The 20,070-nt window shown below is 41.3% G+C and overlaps 1 protein-coding gene across 1 annotated transcript in view; it reads left to right on the forward strand.

Annotated features, from left to right (window-relative positions):
• LTBP1 (latent transforming growth factor beta binding protein 1) overlaps positions 1-20,070 on the forward strand; it is a 456,857-nt gene that overhangs the window by 173,373 nt on the left and 263,414 nt on the right. The window contains exon 5 of the mRNA XM_052648703.1: positions 12,154-12,321. Coding sequence (XP_052504663.1) covers positions 12,154-12,321 — 168 coding nt within the window. The remainder of the gene's footprint in view (positions 1-12,153; positions 12,322-20,070) is intronic.

The following is a 20,070-nucleotide window of genomic DNA, read 5'->3' on the forward strand; positions in this document are numbered from 1 at the left end:
AGTTCATCAATCATGCAGACAGTCCTCTGTACATTTAGAAAGGTCCATACATATTGTTTCTATGTTCTCAGAACTATGCAAAAGGAAAAGAGAAGAAGAAGGGGTGTGTGTGTGTGTTTATATTATCTATTGTTGGGTAACAGATCATTCCAAATCTTAGTGGTTTAAAGCTACAAACATTATCTTATGGTTTCTGTGGGTTAGGAATCGGGAATCAACTTAGCTGATTGGTTCTGGCTCAGGTCCTTCTCTAGGGGAAATGTAGCAGTCATCTGAAGGCTTGTCTGAGGCCGGAAGATGTGCTTTCAGGATTGCTCAATCACATGGGGGTTGGCAGGAGGCTTATTTTTTGTCACATGGGCCTCTCTGTAGAATCCTCGAGTATTCTCACAGCCTGGGAGTTGGCTTCCCTCAGAATGAGCGATCCAAGAAAGAGAGCAAGACAGAAGCTGCAGTGCGGTGCCTTTTATGATCTGGTCTCTGAAGTCACGTACTATCTTTTCTGCTTTATTCTGTTCTTTAGACATGAGTTGCTCAGACCAGTCCAGGCTCAAGGGGAGAGGAGTTGGACATCATCTCTTGAAGAAAGACATAAAAGAATTTGCAGACACATTTTAAAACTATCCATGTTCAATGGGAGAGGCATTATCTTGAAGAGAGTCAAAAGGAAAAAGTTGAAAATGAGTAACCTAAAAAGAATTAGCTGACAGCTGAAAAACTTACGATGTGTAGTTACACATCAGTAATTCATTTTTTATTGGCAACTAATCAGTTTTCAATTTTATTTATCACATGATACTAGAGCATAGTTAGATATAATATGACGACTTTGAGAAAAGGGATGTTTAGGCTGAAATCTTGCCTAATGATGAGCTATATTGAATTTGGCAGTAATCCCTTGGGGAGAGTAGCTGGGGCCATTTGATGGAGTCATTTAAAAACTGAGCCAGAGGGAAATTTGTGCTGGGGAAAGAAGAAATGACAGAATTGGTGTTCTGCAAGCTTGAATATCCGTGATTCAATAGTTCAGAATTACTTGAGAGATTTAAAAAATGCTAGTTTTCTTCCATATAACTAATGTCTTCAATAGTTTTTTTCTTTCAGTTGAATCCATCAAACTTTGGAGGAGTTTTGATAGTTAACAAAAGTATTCATATGTTCAACTTCCTTAGTACTTCTCAAATGGTGTTCTAATATATAATATTTATTTCCAGTGGGTTCTCATTACCTACATAAAAGCATTGCGATCTATCAGAGGCACATCAAGGTGTCTACTCCTGGCCTGGCAACTCCAGTGATTCAGAATGCCTGTCCAGGGTACAATAGGTTTTGACTTCCTTCTTTGCCATATCTTTTGACTTTTTCTTTCAAGCAAAGTTAGCTTTTGTAAAGTGTAGCGGGTCGTTACCTTCTGTGTGTCTGCCTTTAATATAAGAGGGAAATGTCCAAGTGCCCTTGTGGAAATAATAGAACCTTGATGGCATTCAACTCCATTAATGTCTTGGGAATTCCAGCTATTAGTTACTTGAGTAAAAGTCACTTCTCTGCCCTTTCCATTGTCTTTCTTCCCCTGTCTTCTCAGCCTGAGTTCATTTCCTTCCCCTGCATTCTTTCCCCTGTCGCTCCCCTCTCGCCACATACTCTTTCCCATCCCCAAAAAGGGAGAATCACCAGGTGGGACGTATGTTAAAAATAGCAGGGGAGGATGAGAATACAAACTGTTTTCTTTGGCTTGATTGTGGCCAAGGGAAGGCTGGAGGAGAGAAACATACATAAATAGAAGTATGTGCAAAGAGCCAAGAAAAAGTCGAAGGTTGGAATGTTTGGTCGTGCCTAGTTTGGTGAGAATCATGAACGGGGGTGAAAGAATGAAGGGTGGACAGAAAGGAGGAAAGGTTTTCTGGGGGCGGGGAGGGAAGAGGAAGCCAAATGAGAAGGAAGCAGGTGTGTGAGTGAGGATGGTGGGACGGTCCTGCCTGCCTGATGTCTTGGCTATACGTGGTTGCTGAAGCTGAGGGAGATCGAATGTGGATGGGAAGGAGTCTTCATTTCCTTTGAAGGAGTTTGATTTTGTTGGGAATATATATATTTTTAACAATTGCTCAGACTATGTGGAATCCTAATTCTCCAAGTAGATAGTAGAGACCATTGGAGATTCTCATGAGGAATGTCCCCCACTTGATCAGGCTTGTGAACAAGCCATGAGATTTGTTCCTTGGTAAACATGCAGCCCAGTAGATATGTATCCTTTTAGTCAGACTTGATTCTCATGTGCAAAACAAGCAGATGCTATTTATGGAAATGGTGAGTGATAGACCGATAACAAATGCCCTCATTGACTTCTCTTTGGAAAAACAACAAATGTGGGGATAAATAAAACCTAATTCTGTTCTAAAATTAAGGGACAGAAAATTTGAATCATGTAAAGCGTGTCTAGCCCCCTGCTTCTGTAAGGAGCCCACACGAACTAGCCAGATCGAATGAGAGCTAGGGGTAGAAGACAGGTAAGCGTTTACTGCCCTGCAGCTTGTTCTTTTGATTCGGGGACAGTGGAGAAGTCCTCTTAAGCCTCTTTCACTGCCTTCGTCAGTGTGGAATCTAGAGAGTCGTGCTGCTGTGAAGGCTGATGTAGGCTGTTTGAGAGAAGTGGAGACTTTTCACATGAAAAAGTACGTCTCTTCAATCGTATTTATCCCTCAGGAGATAACTCTTGAACATCTTGAACCACGATGCCAAAGAACTAAAAATCCCTAGGCAGACGCACGTGACCCTCACTAAGGGTGGTTGCCCTGATTGTCAGGATTCTAGCTAGATCCAGGCAGAGAGAGGCACCCTCAATTCAGGATTGAGAAAGTGGGTCTACTGTGCTCCTCCCAGTATTCTTTATCACTTTGAAAGTTATGAACTTAAGTCTTGTGTTTCTTCAACTCTGCAGTCACCGCATCTCAAATACCGCAGTTCATTCTGGAGGGGCTGGTTCTCTGGTATTAAGGATTAGGAGCAGAGGAGAGATTCCCACATGTTCTAGACAGGGTTTTTCAAGCCATGTTGAAGAAGGCACCATGGAATGATGGCCTGCTGCAGCTGTAGGACCCCAGAAATGAGGAGGGCACCCCATGACGGATGGCTGGTCAGTTGCTTGAATCCTCTCAGGGCCTATGATGTTAAACATATTTTACAGAAAAGATCAGAAAATGAAAATATCAGAGAGCCTTTGTTTTGCTAGTTCTCTACTTTAATTGCCAACTATATTTTCTTTTCCCAAATATGCTTGATAAGATTCTGCTGGGTGAGTAAACTACTTGTTGGGTAAAACTGAGTCTTTTTGACTATAAAATATATTGTGCCTTCAAACATTCTGGATTTTGTTTCAGGGATGAAAATAGACCTTTTATTGTATTTCTAGAGAAGAGAACTTAGGTTTGTTATTTATTTATTTATTTTTTTAAAATGAATTTATTTTTTTATTGTGATAACTCTATTTATTTGTGTCTCTTTTTTTTTTAAATTTATTTATTTATATATATTTTTTTAATTTTAAAATCTTTAATTCTTACATGTGTTCCCAAACATGAACCCCCCTCCCACCTCCCTCCCCATAACATCTCTCTGGGTCATCCCCATGCACCAGCCCCAAGCATGCTGTATCCTGCGTCAGAATTGAATCGCCAGTCTAGGTTTGTTATTTAAGAAGGGAGAACTCCAAGGAGAAAAAGGAAAGATTATTAAAACAATCCTGAAGATTCAAGGTGTGCCTTTTAAATTCTTGCTGGGGATAGTGGAGTCTGGCTGGCAAAGCAAGATTGAAGTTGAGAAAATGTATGATTCTAGGTGAAAGTCTTGGTCCTTAAATCTCAAGTCAAGCTAAAACAAAGCTTAAATGAGTGAAATGGTGAATGAGACCCAACTCCTAAAATAAGTGGAAATTTGGGATGAAATCTACCATGTTTATTGCTGGATCTCTGCTTAGTTCCTCTGCCAGTCTCCCTGAACTGTGAACCAAAGTGTATTTCTCTTTCTGGGTGGATTTTATGGCTTAATGAAAATTCACATCTGTCTTGAAGAATCTGAGTAGAAGTGTTTCTAATTTCCTAGTTGTTCTTAGTCTAACAAAGAGAATGAATGCTAAGTAAATCAGAAATATATTCAAAAACGAAACTCCTTAGACATCGTCTTAAATTTTATTTATAAAATTAGTGGAAATTTCCATTATGTGTCATGTTGATTTTTGCATAATATGTTGTGAAATTTTGGGAGCAAGTAATTGTCTGTTTTTCCTTTGAAAAGGTTCTTGAGAAATTTCTATTTCCTGTTTGTTCAGTTATTTGGTCATTGGCATGTTTAATTGAAATTTTTTACTTTATGTCATTGACCATTTTGGGGTAATGTTTTAATGATTTTGGGAAAAGTTTTTTTGTAATTATTGCAGGGTTTCCTGAATAACAACTGTGATTTCCCTTAATCTGAAACTTTTATGACTAAAATATTTTTCTCTGACAAATACAGCATTAAATAAATATTTTGAGGCCAAAGGTTTCATAGAAGTTTCTTTATTTTTTTAAATAAAATTACTGACAATTATCCCTTAGATAAATATTATTTCCTTCCTTCTCTGTCAGTGAAGTTTATTCATTTTGATAATTCTTGAGCATTTGCTATGAGACACATGTTCAGTATTTAGTAGTGACCAGACACATTCCCGCCCTCATGGAGTCTGTGTTTAATGACAGTAGTGAAATACCAAATCTATAAAGTGTCTTTAGAATAAATAGGAAATGTACAACAAGGCACAGAAAGAATCAGTAGTGTGGGGTGGGGGTGGTGTTGCAGTTTTATGCCAGGTAGTTGGGGAAAATCTTCTGGTCATGTGATGTTCTGGAGCAGTCCTGAAGGGGAGGAAGACACTGTGTATCTCTGGGGAAGCGTAATCTAAACCGGGGGAATAAGAAGTTCCCTGAGACAGGAATGTGCACAGTATTTGAAGAATAGCACAGAGGCTAGAGTGAGTGGATTGGGAACAGGGGTAAGAGACATGGTCGGGTGTAGGGTGCTCACAGCTTGTGGAGAGCCCAGCAGGCCCTTGTGAGGTCTTTTGACTTATATCCTGAATGAGATAGGAGGTCACTAAAGTGAGGAGTGCCATGATTTGACTGCCAAACATTTAAAGATGCTCCGAATGCTGTGTGGGTAAAAGCTGTAGGAAGGCAGAGTCTCCCAGAGTCAAGCTGGGAGACGTGAAATAATCCAGACAGAAGGTGATAGTGAATTGCACCAAAGTGTTTGCCATGAAGGTGGTGAGAACTTACTCCCCTGGACATAGAGCTAACAGGACTTGCATGTCGTACTGTATCTCACATAACCGAAAAAGGATCAAGAATAGATTTGCCATTTTCAGAGATAGGGGAAGACTTGAAGAGGAACAGATTAGATTGTGGGTACAGGAAAGAACCAGAGCTTAATTTTGAACGTTTGCTTGAGATGACCACTAAACTTTAGACACCTGCCTGGCAGAATCCTGGAAGCAGCTGTACAGTTGGGTACTTGGATATATACATAAACACACACATCTCCAGTTCCTATATGCACATATACAAGATTGAGGGGTCCAGGCCAGAGTTAAACATTCTCTATCCAGAAATCTGTATAAGGCATCTAAATCCATGAGGTAGGATGATGGCATCTGGCAAGTCAATATAGGAGGGAAAGGGCTATAGAGATTGAGCTCTGGAGCCTTCCCCTGAACAGAATCAGGAAGAGCAGGAGCCAGCGAGGTAGGAGAGAACCATAAGAGGACAGGGTAACCTAGAAGCCAAGTAAAGAAAGTGTATCATGAACCAGAGTGGTTCTTCTGTGTCAGACAGGCTGAAGGTTTGACTCATAAGGAGCTAGAGGATTTACTGTTGGATTTGAAGGCCAGTGGTGACCTTCACTGGAGCAGCTTTGAAGTGTTGACAGCAGGAGCTTGGCTCTGGCATGTTCAAGAGAGAATGGGAGGGGAGGTGGTGGAGGCAACCAGCAGAGCCTCTCTTCAGAGGGGTTTGGCTGTAAGGAGAGTGGGGAGACAGAGTGGTACCTGCCAGGGAATGGAATGGGGACGATGAGAGGAGACGTGTTCTTGACAGATGGTACGTGGTACAGCAGGTTTGCCTGCTAATGGGAACAAACAGGGAGGAAGTCTTTGGGCAAGAGGGGAAGGGGATCCATTGCTTTAATGGACAGTTGGTCTTAGGAAGGTCCACCTCCTTTATTGGGAGAAAGGCAGGATTCCTGTCGATTCAGGAAAGTTGGTAGCCTAGCTTTGTAGCTTCTCTTTTCTCCATGAAATAATAAGTGAAGTCACACTTGAGCACAACTAGTTAATTAGCTGCAGCATTTCTGCCAAATGAATATTTTGGGAACTGTATTTACATTTTTAAACATGGCATGTTTAGTACCTGCTTTATGAGAAATAAGCCATTCTTCAAGAAACTCAGAATATATCCAGAAATGTATTCTTAAATGATTTAATATACTTGCTTCCTTTGCCTCTTTATATATCTGTCTTCTTACATGTTTAAAAATGTAAGGAAATCATAGAGGCCTCTGTAAGAGGTGAGGAACTGATACAGTTTCCTTTAGTGAATATTAAGGGAGCGTTGAAAGGAGGGGGCAGATGTTTTAGTTTATATTACCTGTGTAGCAACTATATCTCCCTTCATTCAGTTAGTTCTCTGTGGAAGAACTCCAAGAGATGGTGCTGGACTGTAACCCTAGATTCTCATCTGAGAAAGTGCCCACAGCAGAACTGCTGCTACTGCTGCTAAGTCGCTTCAGTCATGTCCGACTCTTGCGACCCCATAGACGGCAGCCCACCAGGCTCCCTCGTCCCTGGGATTCTCTAGGCAAGAACACTGGAGTGGGGTGCCATTTCCTTCTCCAATGCATGAAGGTGAAAAGTCAAAGTGAAGTCGCTCAGTCATGTCCGACTCTTCGCGACCTCATGGACTGCAGCCCACCAGGCTCCTCCGTCCATGGGATTTTCCAGGCAAGAATACTGGAGTGGGGTGCCATTGCCTTCTCTGCACAGCAGAACTAGTTACCTCTATTTCCCTCTTGAAGAATTTTCCAAGACTGGGGCAACCTGATGAAGTAATAGATTTGATACATATCTGTTTACATAGCACCCCTTTCTTGAGAACGGCTTACTCTATTGGCATTATTTTAGTAGTCCAGGAGGAGTTAAGCAAGGCGGAAGAGCTGAACAATCAAGTCCTGTTATTCTAAGCATTATTTAATGTGTTTATGATTTGTCCTTCAAAGAATCCTTGGCCTGGGGGCAGGCAGTGGGTTGCAAAGCTGGAGAATGAGCTTTTCACTTCATTTCTTTCCCACATGACCTGGGTATTGAATCAGCTCCTCAGTCTCTTTAAATAGGCCCCCGACCCCCAGGCAGGATGGTGCCTTGTCCCCATGGAGACAATGCTTCTCCTTCCGAGGATGTTGCTGGTGCTGTTTGGCCCCTCTTGTTGACGTTGGGTGAGGGCTGAGTCACAGCATTCTGGTTGGATGCGAGGAGACACACTTGTTCATGACCTCTGATGTGAGTCTTGAACTTGTTATATTTATTTCTTTGGCTGCCTTTGCTTTTGGTCACATCCTAGTTTAATGACTGAAAGATGGCAGCTGTGCTTTTTTCTAGACTGAAGTCCATTTGTCAAGGACAGTGTTCGCATTTTTAAGTTTTGCTCTGTTGCTAGGATTGGGAAGCAGAAATGAAAGGTTTTTGTACTGGGGAGGGTATCGGCCTTGCTTCCACCCTATTTGTCTTTCAGTCTGAATGTCTGTGGTTTGTTTTAACCCATGTGCCAGCACCTCTTCTTGGTGGTGTGAATGCACACAGGGTCTGGCAGGATCTGTGAATGGGATGTTGACTCTCGAGTGTCTTGATTAACTGACTCGGAGGCTCAGTGGAGGTGCTATGTTGCTTTGGGCAATCTGTTTCTAGCCAAGGACTCTAAAACCCAAAGCGCCTGGTCAAGATTTCTGGGGCTGATTTACCTACGAGGATCTACAGATTACATGTTTTTGCCAGAGGGACTAGGCATGAAAGCTGTGCCAGCAGTTGCCCTATTAACTTTCTGACTGGGCTGACTTTGGCTTCAGAGATTTGAAATACTTCAGTCAGCCAATGGGTGCAGCTAGGGATGGTCGTCTTCCACTGATCTGAACCGTGGGCTTCACTTTTCATCACTCGTAAACCCAGTGGTGGACCAGAGAGACCTGTGAGCCCCTGGTCTCTGTGGGGTGGTTTAGTCATCCTTTGAGTCACTTTGTTTGCTCCACATTTAGTGGGTTACCTACTTTATTCCCTTGTGGCTCAGCTGGTAAAGAATCTTCCTGCAGTGTGGGAGACCTGGGTTCTATCCCCGGGCTGGGAAGATCCCCTGGAGAAGGGAAAGGCTACCCACTCCAGTATTCTGGCCTGCAGAATCCCATGGACTTATAGTCCTTGGGGTCGCAAAGAGTCGGACACAACTGAGCGACTTTCACTTTGTCTTTCACAGGACCCTTGGTTATTAAGTTATTCAAGGCATTTGAGGGAGATGCCTCTTAAAGACCAAATGAATTCCCACTGAACTCTTGAGAGATGAGTAAATTCAGCTCATCACATGCCAAGAATTTCAAACTCAGTACTGTATCATAGTTGTGTGTACTGTGAAACTTACTCTTCACATGATACCCTAGATATGATGAAATAATTTTAAAGAAGTGGAAATGATTTGAAAGGAGTGAACATAGGTAAGACTATTTTCTAATGCATTTAGTGTCTACAGAGATCCTCAGAGAGCTCTGGATGACAAAATGTCAAACAGTTGAGTTTTTCAGTATTGATTTTGAGATTGATGTGGAAAACTAAAACTAATTATAGTGAAGAAATATTATAAATGTTTTCTGTAGACACAGGATCCACTGAGAATACAAATGTCTGTTTTAGAATTAGATTACTTATAGCAGAATAGTTATGAAACACAAGGGGGGAAATATATATCTTCTGCTTCCAAGAAGTTGTGAGTGTTAAAAACTCAGAATTAAGTCATGTGAAACTGTCTCTGTCTTTTGAAAATACAGATAATTCTAGGCCAAAAAGATTTTTTTTGGCAAAGAAACATACTAAAAACAATAGGCCTAGAGAATCTCAAGTGCCTATAAAGTGACTACTGTAGCTGGAAGGTAAAATGGGAATAATGATGAAGGGCTTGCTTTCTTTGGATGTCTGAGTTCACCTAAGTGAGCATAATTTAGGTAATGCTATGGGCATCTGCATGGCAGCTGCTGGTACTACGAGTTAATGCCAGAGAAGACAAAATATTTGGCACACCATTTTCATCTTCATTATTGTACTAGGCGCCAGAAAAAATAGAAGTTTATATTCTTTTGAAGTGGGACGATGTTGTCTCTTTTTTTCCCCCTGGGCTTCACACACTTAGACACACAAAGTATTCTCAAGATATTTGTAAGCGTGGTCTGACAACTTAAGCTGATTTTTTTTTTTCCTTCTACTGTAAAAAAAAAAAAAAAAAATCAAACTAGGTGAGTTTTGTCTGTTTTAGAATCAGCATTCCATTGTAGTTTTGAAAATGTATGAGGTGGCTCAGATGGTAAAGAATCCTGCAATGCAGGAGACCAGGGTTAGATCCCTGAGTTGGGACAATCCCCTGAAGAAGGGCATGGCAACACACATTCTTGCCTGGAGAATTGAATGGACAGAGGAGCCTGGTGGGCTATAGTCCATAGGGTTGCAAAGAGTCGACATGACTGAGCGACTAACACACTTTCACTTTCACTTTCAATGCCCAAATTTTAAATATCCTGAAAGCATGTAATGCACTGGTTTGAATACTGTTTCTTTAAATAAAGTTTTATTGGAACATAGCCACACTCATTCATTGACAAACAGTTTTTCGCAGTCTGCTTTCCTGCTATCGCAGCAGAGTTGAATGGTTGCAGCAGAGTCCTGTAGGCCTACGACTCTAAAATATTCACTGTGTAGCTATTTGTAGAAAAAGTTTCTGGGTGCCTTCTTGGAAGGGGCTGGAAGACCTGGTAGGCCACTAAGATACCTCCCCACCCCAGAGTATGTATCCTGATCTTCTGTGTTAGAACCACTGGTGAATGAGAAACAGTCTTAGAAAAACATTTGAAAAGAATTGACGGTATTTCTGCTCCAGAAGAATCGTTTTCGTTTCAGTGAGAGGGCCAACCCAAGCAGATCTTCTCAGATCCCTTGTAACGTCAGCCTTCTTGGCTTCTGATGTAATATCTTTGACGAGTTGAAGGGCTGCCATGTGGAAGAGGCATTAGATCGTGAGGGGAGGTGAACTAGAATTAATGAGTATAGCCGACTCTGAGGATATAACTTCAACTTAAGAATAGCATTTGTGAGAAACAGCTCATGACTAGAATGTGCCATCTTATGGGTAATGAGCTCCCTGTTCCTACAGATGTTCAAATAAAAGAAGTCAGAATATATCTGAAGCCCCATTCTAACCTTGAAATTCTGATGGCTCCTTTGGTTTAATGTTTTTGTTTCCAAGCTCAGATTTGACCACGTTTTGTTGAGGGCCTATGGAGGCTTCTTGGGTGATTGTCTGAAAATACAATCCTTGTCAAACCAAAGCAGTGTAAAGGGGGAAGAATCTCTTCTGTTGGGCAGGGGATAGCAGGAGATAGGCTGACCCAAAGGCAGGCTTTTCCTATGGCAACAGCAGTAACACAGTGACACCAGGAAGAGCACTGCTTCCAACCAGCCTTAAAGCTTCAGAGAAGAATAACCTCTCTTCCACTTTCTTGAGCTGCTGCTACCATCTTTGTTTTCTGCCTAGGCCCCTGGGAAGTGAAAGAACCTGGCTGGGGACATTTCACAAATGTGGATATCCAAATAGGGTTTCTGTATTGTGCTTTGCCAGAGTTTAAACTGGGGCTTGGCTGCAAGTGGCAGTTCTGGATGAAGTCATCTCTTCTCTGTGCAGCTCTGTTACCACACATAAGCAGCTGTAAATACAGAAATGCATGAGTGGCTGTGTTCCAATAAAACTTTATTTACAAAAACAGACAGTGGGCCAGATTTGATCCCAGGGCCATAGCTTGCTGACCCCTGATAAACAGGGCAAGTTAAAACTGGCTGGAAAATATCAGTTCTAGTTCTCTCAAATTTTGGAGAAAGGGTGAGATGACAGGTCCAAGATCACAGGACGGTAGAGCCAGGATTACCACGCAGAATCTGACTTGAAGATGAGTGCCAATTCTATGATGTTGTGCTGCCCCTGCCTTATAACAGGTGATAGCACCTGGTGTGTTTTTTTTTTTTTTAAAGGGCTGTATGAGTGAAAGAAATACCTGCTTTAGGTGGCATGTGAAGAGCCATAGTGAGAGCCCTGGGATGGCATTTTAACAGAGGCCAACCTTTTAGCCCCAGGGACTTGGCCTCCCTTTTTTTTTAGATGGGCCTTGTTCACAGTAAAACAAAATATAAGTTGAAAAATTTTCTATGGAGAAAGAGTGCCCCAGAGTTGTGAAAAAGCACTGGGCTCCTGCAGCTGCGTCACAGGATTTGATCACTTCAGCTGGGAGTGCCAGGAGATTTGAGACAGATGTTTTCAGACATGCCGCATGCCTAAAACATTTCCAGGGGTCGGGCTGCAAATAGTGACTTAATAAGTGGAGGAACAGGGAAAGTATGCAAGTCGAGGACACAGGAGTTTATTCAGCACTAGGTGCACGGCCAACCTCTGTGCGTTACATCTGCCTGTCAGGGCTGGCTCTTTCATCTGTCGTGCCCTCCGTACTGCTCTTTGTCTGCCCGTGAATAAAGTGCAGCATTGTGGTTAGTAATCCCACTCCAGTGACTCGACTTCAAATGTGGTTTTGGAGTGCATCCCAGAGTTCTGTTTGCTAAGCTTCCTACTCCTGTTTCAGAGACACCACTGGATACAGAGCAGCGAGCACTGAAGGCTTCCCTCTTTCCTTAAACCTGTCGGGTTGTGGGCTCTCTCTTTCCCCTTCTCCCTCCTTTCCTTTCTCTTTTTCCTTTTTTTTTTTAAACCTTCCAAGGCAAGTTCATGGATACTAAGCTGATGTGTTTGTTGTTCTTTTTCTCTCTGCCTCCACTCCTAGTGAGTAACCACACTGGCCGCATCAAGGTGGTCTTTACTCCGAGCATCTGTAAAGTGACCTGCACCAAGGGCAGCTGTCAGAACAGCTGTGAGAAGGGGAACACCACCACTCTCATTAGTGAGAATGGTCACGCTGCCGACACCCTGACAGCCACGAACTTCCGAGTGGGTGAGTTCCTCCACGGTCCCTAACTGTCCTGACCGACTAGAGTTTTATGAGATCGTAGCATTTAGACACCCCCTCCATTCACACTGCTCTCTGCTTGAATGGGTTTCTGTCTACCAGTACGAATATGCTGCCTTCACAAGATCTTTTAAATTACTTTCGGAATCATTTTTAACTTGGTTTTTGGTTTCTGAGAGAGATGGCAAGGAGAGTATTACCCTTGGTTACTTATCATGGACACAGCCTGTGGTGATGGGGAGGTATCGGGGGACAGGAGGAAAGAGACTTTAAGTTAAGACCTCAATGTACAGCTTGCATTGATCCATTTCAAATTTTATCTGCTCGGTGATAAGTCGAATTTATGTTAGATTTGACTCGTGAGGAAATTTGGATGGTGGTGATGAAACTTTTATAAATAGCCAGGTTCTAAAAAATTTCTTAAAATTGTCAAATATGTGTGTTTCAGTTGTAGAAAGGGACACAGACTTGCATCTTTTGCCACGTTTCTGCTGTGTATCAAAAGGCAAAATTATAAGTTTGATGTATGACATGGATTTGGGGGAAGATATGCTCCTGGATTGCTTTCAGCACTTAAAATCTTTTAATCTTTCATAATCTAAATATGAACTATGGTAGTTACTGCAAAAAGGCTTTTCCTTTTACATTCTTGTTTCTTTTTACTACTTTGTAAATGGAGAAAGTATTGCGGTCCACTGAATGCTGTCACACTGCCATGTTGTCATTCAATACGGTATTTTTGTCACGGAAAAATGTCTTTTATTATTTTTTGACCAATTATGGTTTGCCATGTGTACTCAAATAATCACAGACACCCACGTTACTTTATGAGTTACTCACAAGAATAACCCAAATGTCAGACAGATAATAACACTGGCTAGATCTGGTCTTTTTATGGAATATTGCTGTTTAGTCTTGGGAGCATGTGTCTAGGGGGTGGGGGGGGGAATGTCTATTTCAAACTGATTTCCATCAAGACAAAATACTAGGAGGCAGTTTAAGTCCTCATTAGCTCTTTGATTATCCTGCTGCTTTATTGTGACTCGGGTTTCTTTGGAGGTTGAAGCACTGTTCTTGATAGTCTATACTTGGAAAAAACATGTGCCCATAGATACTATTTAAAGGGGTACTGTTAATTTCCTGGTGATGATAGGGCTACTTCGGACATATTTTTAAGAAGAATTTAGCTGCTGGGTGCCAAATGGCATATTATGCTTTAGCAGGGCAGAGAGCTGAGTCTAATGGGAAGTGTGTTTAAACTGATGATCGGGAAAATTGGATTTTAATCCTGGTGCTGCTGCTAACTAGCTAATCCATGGGATGTGACAGTTAATATTTCTGGACCTTAGTTTCTCTCGCCCATAAAATAAATGGTTTATATTTAGTGGCGTCTAAAATTCAGTCCATCTTTAAAACCTTAGGACTTCTTCTTTATCAGTAATAAGCAAAGCTGTTTTTTTGGCTTTTTTGGAGGGCTATAGACAAGGGTGGGGAAAAGAAATTCCCAATTAGGTTATTATGAGCTGAATGGCTTTTTTCCATTTTTACTTTCCTTGAGTGCCTTGCTTATTCTCATTGCTTTTCTTCCTTTTCCATCATCGATAACGTCTGCTTCCCTTCCTTTTGTCTCTTTTCATAAACCTTTACAGTAGAAATGACAGAGTAATTGTGTGGGTGGTCATTTTTCGGCTTATGGTGCATTCAGTTCGAAACTAAGTATTTGAAGGCTTTGAGAAGCAGAGGAAGTCTGCTTGTTAAAACACGCTGCACGCTTTCCTCTCTGGCATTTAAGCAGATGTGTAGGAACAGGATACACACAGGCTGTTCAAAATACAAAACGGAGCACAGCTATTTACTGAAAAATCTCAGAACCAAAACTCAACTCTGCCACAAAAGGATTGACAAAGTAGTTTGATTTTTAAGAAGGAATAATAAAAGGGAGAGGGCAGAGTAATGAATAGTTTCATGTCAGAAATCATGGGAAATGTTTCATTTATACCCTGAGCTGTTTCTCTTCTCTACTTTAATTCCAGGACAGGGTGATTTGACGGACAAGTTTTTTAAAATTATTTTGTTCAAGATGGTAATTTTGTAGAATTTGGAGATTATGATTTGCTAGAAGTAGAGAATTTCAGACATTCATTTTTAGGCATCTAAGATATCTTCTTGAGATTTACTTGTTCAAGATGATTTTATTGTAGAAAGTGGTTTTCTAATTGGTTTTCCTCACTCTATATATGAACTATATATATCTATATCTATATATATATACACACAGTGTGTGAAATCTTTTGACAAATAAGATGTGTTACATGGAAAATAGTGGTTTGAGGAAAATTCAAAATGTAATTTGTCAGCTACTTTTTGGCCTCTGATGTTTAAGGCTACTGCAGTGTGGGGCCAGAGAATAAATATTTTAGACTTTGCAGCCCACACAGTGTGTGTCACACTCTGTCCTATGTGGTCTGGTGACAACAGCCGTAGATGGTAGGTATGGGAATGGGCGTGGCTGCCTTGTACAAGCCTTCGATGGGCTGAATTTGACTCTAGTGCCAGCATTTGCTGACTCCTGCCCCCAAAGAGTAAAAAAAAAAAAAAAATATATATATATATGGGGAAAACAATATAGATTTTGTAATTAAGGTACCTTAATTAAATAATCCATTTTGATGGTCAGAATAGCAGAAACAAGTTTTAACATTTCCATGGTGACGTCCAGGTAGAACAGACATTGGTGTCACCATATTTTTGGACAAGGAAGCTGAGGCACATTGGCTTCAGTGAGTCTCCCTTCAGTACGCAAGTCAGCCAGCTGGGGCTAGAGCCCAGGCCTCCTCGTGTCTGCTTTACTTCCCTGGCGTCTGACTGTAGGAGGGATAAAGTAAAGGAAGAACCGAGGGAGTTAGGTTTTCTGAGAAGGCTGGATGCTACAACAGAGAATAAGCAACCGGTATTTAAGAGCCCTGGATTTGAACACTGGCTTCTTCGTGTCCTTTGGTCGTGCTCATCTGGCTCTCGGTCCTTTCCTGGTCCAGGTCACTCGTCCACACAATGCAGGCGACAGTGGGTAGGTTGAGGGTTATAGCAGGCACAGGGGTGACATTGGTTCCTTCTTTTTGTTGAGAGGGGAATGCACCCTATGACATGTGGAATCTTAGTTCCCCACCAGGGATCAAACCCACACCCCCTGCAACAGAAGCGCAGAGTCTTAACCATTTGACCGCCAGGGCAGTCCCCTCCTTCTTTCGTTTTTGGTGCTGCTTCTGCGTTGTCTTTCTGGTCTGTGGTGACCGGCAGTCTGGGCTGCTCAGATATGAGAGGCAGGTGCTTTTCTCGTGACCATTAAGTATATAGTCTCTTTTCCTGGTAATTCAGTGGGAGAGATAACTATAACTTCTACTTAATTTGACTCTAAAAGTGAAGCCTGAATGAAGATGATGTCCACAAGAAATACTCTGAGATTCTAGGATAAACTCTATTTTGTGAATGTGATGTTGACATGATATAACAGAATACTTGCATTAAGTGGAATCCCCTGTGAAGCAAACTCTAAATATGACTCTTTTTTGGAGGCACACTTCCTTGCACTTTCCTGCCTTTACCTTGCTCTCTCTCTCTCTCTCTCTCTCTTTTTTTTTTTTTGATAAAAACAATCCCACAGCATTTTTTGTCATCTGGTAATAACATGTTGTTGCTGCTGAGTCGCAGAGAGTCCTGTTTGACTCTTTGTGACCCTATGGACTATAGCCCACCAGGCTCCTCTCTCCATGGGGATTCTCCAGGCAAGAATACTGCAGTGGGTTGCCATGCCCTCCTCCAGAGGGTAATAACACGAGAGTGAGCTAAACAATATGAATACATGTTTTAGAACATGTCTAACGAAGGATCCCTGAAAAACACACCATATTGCCAAGTGATCTGTCACTCCACTGATCATTCCTAGTTGGAGACACTGCGGTGCAGAGTAATGTTTCTCTCCTTTTAGCATGATCTGACCCAGTTTTCTTGAGTTTTAGAATGAATCTCTTCTTTATCATCTAATGTGAGTTCATATGCTCATCAAAACCAATGATACAGCCCTCTATATGCTTGTTCACTTGCTCGCAAAGCTACACCTGAATCTGGGATCTATTTGCAAGAGTCTGAAGATGACATCGATGGACTGCGCCGTCATCTTTTTCACCATCTGGCCCTGGGCCTGGTGTGCCATGGCGGAAGCTCTCAGAAACCACACAGCCCTGCACACTATCTCAAAAAGCAGCTTTGGAATAGAAAGTGCCTTTGCCTTTTTTCCAACATGAAAGCATATCCCAAATTGGGTGGGCCAGCAGGTTAACTGTTGTTTGTTTTAATGGATTCTTTGCATTTCATGGGGATGTAATGAAGATGACCTCCAGGGACTTTTAAGTTGTTGTTTATAGTTAAAAGTTCTTCTAATAAGAAGAATATAGAAACTCTATGTTGTCACAACCAGAATATTTCAAATAAAATAATACTGTTGTCTGGCATAACTTACTTGCAGAGAGAGAGAGTGAAAGGCAATCATGATTGCTAAACTAGCACATGTGGTTTCTGTGATGCTGTTTTCTCTAAGGAGAACATGAGGGACTCATGTTCTGTTAGCATCAATTGAATACTGACAAAAAGTATTTGATAATGTATGGGTTGGCCAAAAAGTTTGTTCGGGTTAATGGACAAACCCAAATGAACTTTTTGGCTAACCTAATAAGAACTATGATCCCATGTTATTTCGTTTGGTTCCTGTTTCCCCTGAGAGAGATAAACATCCATATTTTGTAGATATGAGTTCCAAGGCTTTAGTGGTTTGGTAAAAGATGTCTTTAAGTCAGGTTTTCTTATTCCAGAGTCTAAAAGCCTCTTATCCTCCTGTGGTGCCTCCTATGTTAAGGAATCAGGTAGACAACACTGTGCTAGAATTTCCAGAACAAAAAAAAATCATAAAGCTGCCCTCTAAAAGCTTATGCTTTGAGGCAGTGATGAGGAATGTGTGTAAATAACCCCCGTTTAAGGTAGAAAATGCATAGCAGGACCCCAAAGGAGGAGATACCACTTCTAGCTGAGGAAGAATACTTTGAGAGAGAAGGGATGGCATGCGACTTTTCTGTTTAGTTTTTCATGGTCTCCTTAGCTGCTAAACCTGTTGGCTTCTAGGAGGAGCTGGGTAAATGCTTGTTGTCTGATGCTAGACTGATGGGGATGATGCAGCTTGACATGGTGATACATCCCCAAATAAGGATGGATGGGAAGGAAGAATGAACCCTTTAGACTGAGACCTGGAAACAAGAGGTCACAGGTGGTATATGGAAATTGAGAGGAGTTACATATAAACTCAAAAGTTGGTAATATACTAGATGACAGGGCTGGCAAGGTAGACTGGAGCAAGGCCATGGAGCACCTTGAATTTCAAGCTTAAGCATTTGGATTTTAGTCTTTCAGAACTAAGAGAGTTCTCTGAAAAGGTTATCATTTTGAAGAAGAGAGAGGGAAAGTTTCTCACTTTTTTATGCAGGAAACTAGTGGTCTAATTATCTAAGCTCTGAACAGCCCATAATAATGACAACAGCCTCTAGCCACTTTCACCTGTTTTGAGGTTGGTTTGCTGCCCTACACTGGGGATCTCCCCATGTATGGCACAAAGCCATCTCAACACTATAGTGTTGTGGGGTGGAAAGGAAGCCTCCATGATGATACACTCATGTAGGTTCTCCTCATAAGGATGGAAGGAAATTCACTCTTAATGAGGCATTAAATAAACCAGCATCACTGCTTAGGATGGAGAAGCATTGAGACTTTTGGGGGAGCAGCTTAGTTCAGACCCTCAGTCCTTCACCTTCTTGTCGTTGTTCAGATCCCTTGACAGTCATCCAGCACAGAAACCAGGGGAAAGCAACATGTCGCTCTTTGAACTGGCACATATATTTGCTCCTTAATGCATTATACAGACTTTATGTTTTTGAAAGATGAGCCAATATAATACTAAGAAAATGGCTGCTTTCATTTGGACAATTTAGAGTGGTTATGAACTTGTCCAACTACTCTGAAATATATTTGGCATATTATCTTCTAATACTGAGCAAATATCATAATACAGAGCATTTCCTTTATTTAAACTGTGAAGCATCCATAAAAGGCTTTGCACTGGGGACATTAATTTATCTCATATATACTTATTGAACACCCACTGTGTGCCAGGGACTGGTTTAGGCCTTAGGAATATAGCAATGAACAAGATAGGCGAAGTCCTTGCTCTCCTGCTACAGTAAAAATATGTTGCAATACAACGTATGAACCTTAGGACATTATGCTGAGTGAAATGAGCTAGTCATGAGAAGACAAATATCATGATTCCACTTATGAAATGCTTAGAATAATCAGATTCTTAGAGTAGTAGTAGTTGTTGCTGGCGTTGGTGAAAACGGGGAAATAAGGAATTATTTCATGAGTACCAACTTTCTGTTTGAAGGTAACAATCAAGAGGTTATATGAATATACTTACCACTACTGAACTGTACACTTAGAAATGGTGAAGATAGTAAATTTTATGTCACATATATTCAAGCTAAATTTAAAAAACTACAAACTAGTGAGTGTACTCTCCAAGAGGGTATTGCAAATCCTAAAAGATGATGCAGTTAAAATGCTGCATTTAATATGCCAGCAAATTTGGAAAACTCAGCAGTGGCCACAGGACTGGAAAAGGTGAGTTTTCATTCTAATCCCAAAGAAAGGCAATGCCAAAAAATATTCAAACTACCACACAATTGCACTCATTTCACACTCCAGCAAAGTAATGCTCAAAATTCTCCAAGCCAGGTTTCAACAGTATGTGAACCAAGAACTTCCACATTTTCCAGAACTTCCAGTTCAAGCTGGATTTAGGAAAGGCAGAGGAACCAGATATCAAATTGCCGACATCCGCTGGATCATCAAAAAAGCAAGAGAATTCCCGAAAACCATCTACTTCTGCTTTATTGACTATGTCAAAGCCTTTGACTGTGTGGATCACAACAAACTGGAAAATTCTTCAAGAGATGGGAATACCAGATGGGAATATACCTTACCTGCCTCCTGAGAAATCTGTGTGCAGGTCAAGAAGCAACAGTTAGAACTGGACATGGAATAACAGACTGGTTCCAAATTGGGAAAGGAGTAAATTAAGGCTGTATATTGTCACCCTGTTTATTTAACTTATATGCAAAGTACATCATGAGAAATGCAGGGCTGGATGAAGCACAGGCTGGAATCAAGATTGCTGGGAGAAATATCAATAACCTCAGATATGCAGGTGACCCCACCTTCATGGCAGAAAGTGAAGAAGAACTAAAGAGCCTCTTGATGAAAGTGAAAGAGGAGAGTGAAAAAGCTGGCTTAAAACTCAACATTCAGAAAACTAAGATCATGGCATCCAGTCCAATCACTTCATGGCAAATTGGTGGGGAAACAATGGAAACAGTGAGAGACTTTATTTTCAGGGGGCTCCAAAATCACTGCAGATGGTGACTGCAGCCATGAAATTAAGAGACACTTGCTCCTTGCAAGAAAAGCCATGAAAAATGTAGATAGCATACTAAAAAGCAGAAACATCACTTTGCCAACAAAGGTCTATCTAGTCAAAGCTATGGTTTTTCTAAGTCGTCATGTATGGATATGAGAATTGGACCATAAAGAAAGCTGACTACAGAATTGATGCTTTTGAATTGTGGTGTTGGAGAA

This window comes from Budorcas taxicolor, chromosome 11 (genome assembly GCF_023091745.1).
Source record: "Budorcas taxicolor isolate Tak-1 chromosome 11, Takin1.1, whole genome shotgun sequence".
NCBI lineage: Eukaryota > Metazoa > Chordata > Mammalia > Artiodactyla > Bovidae > Budorcas > Budorcas taxicolor.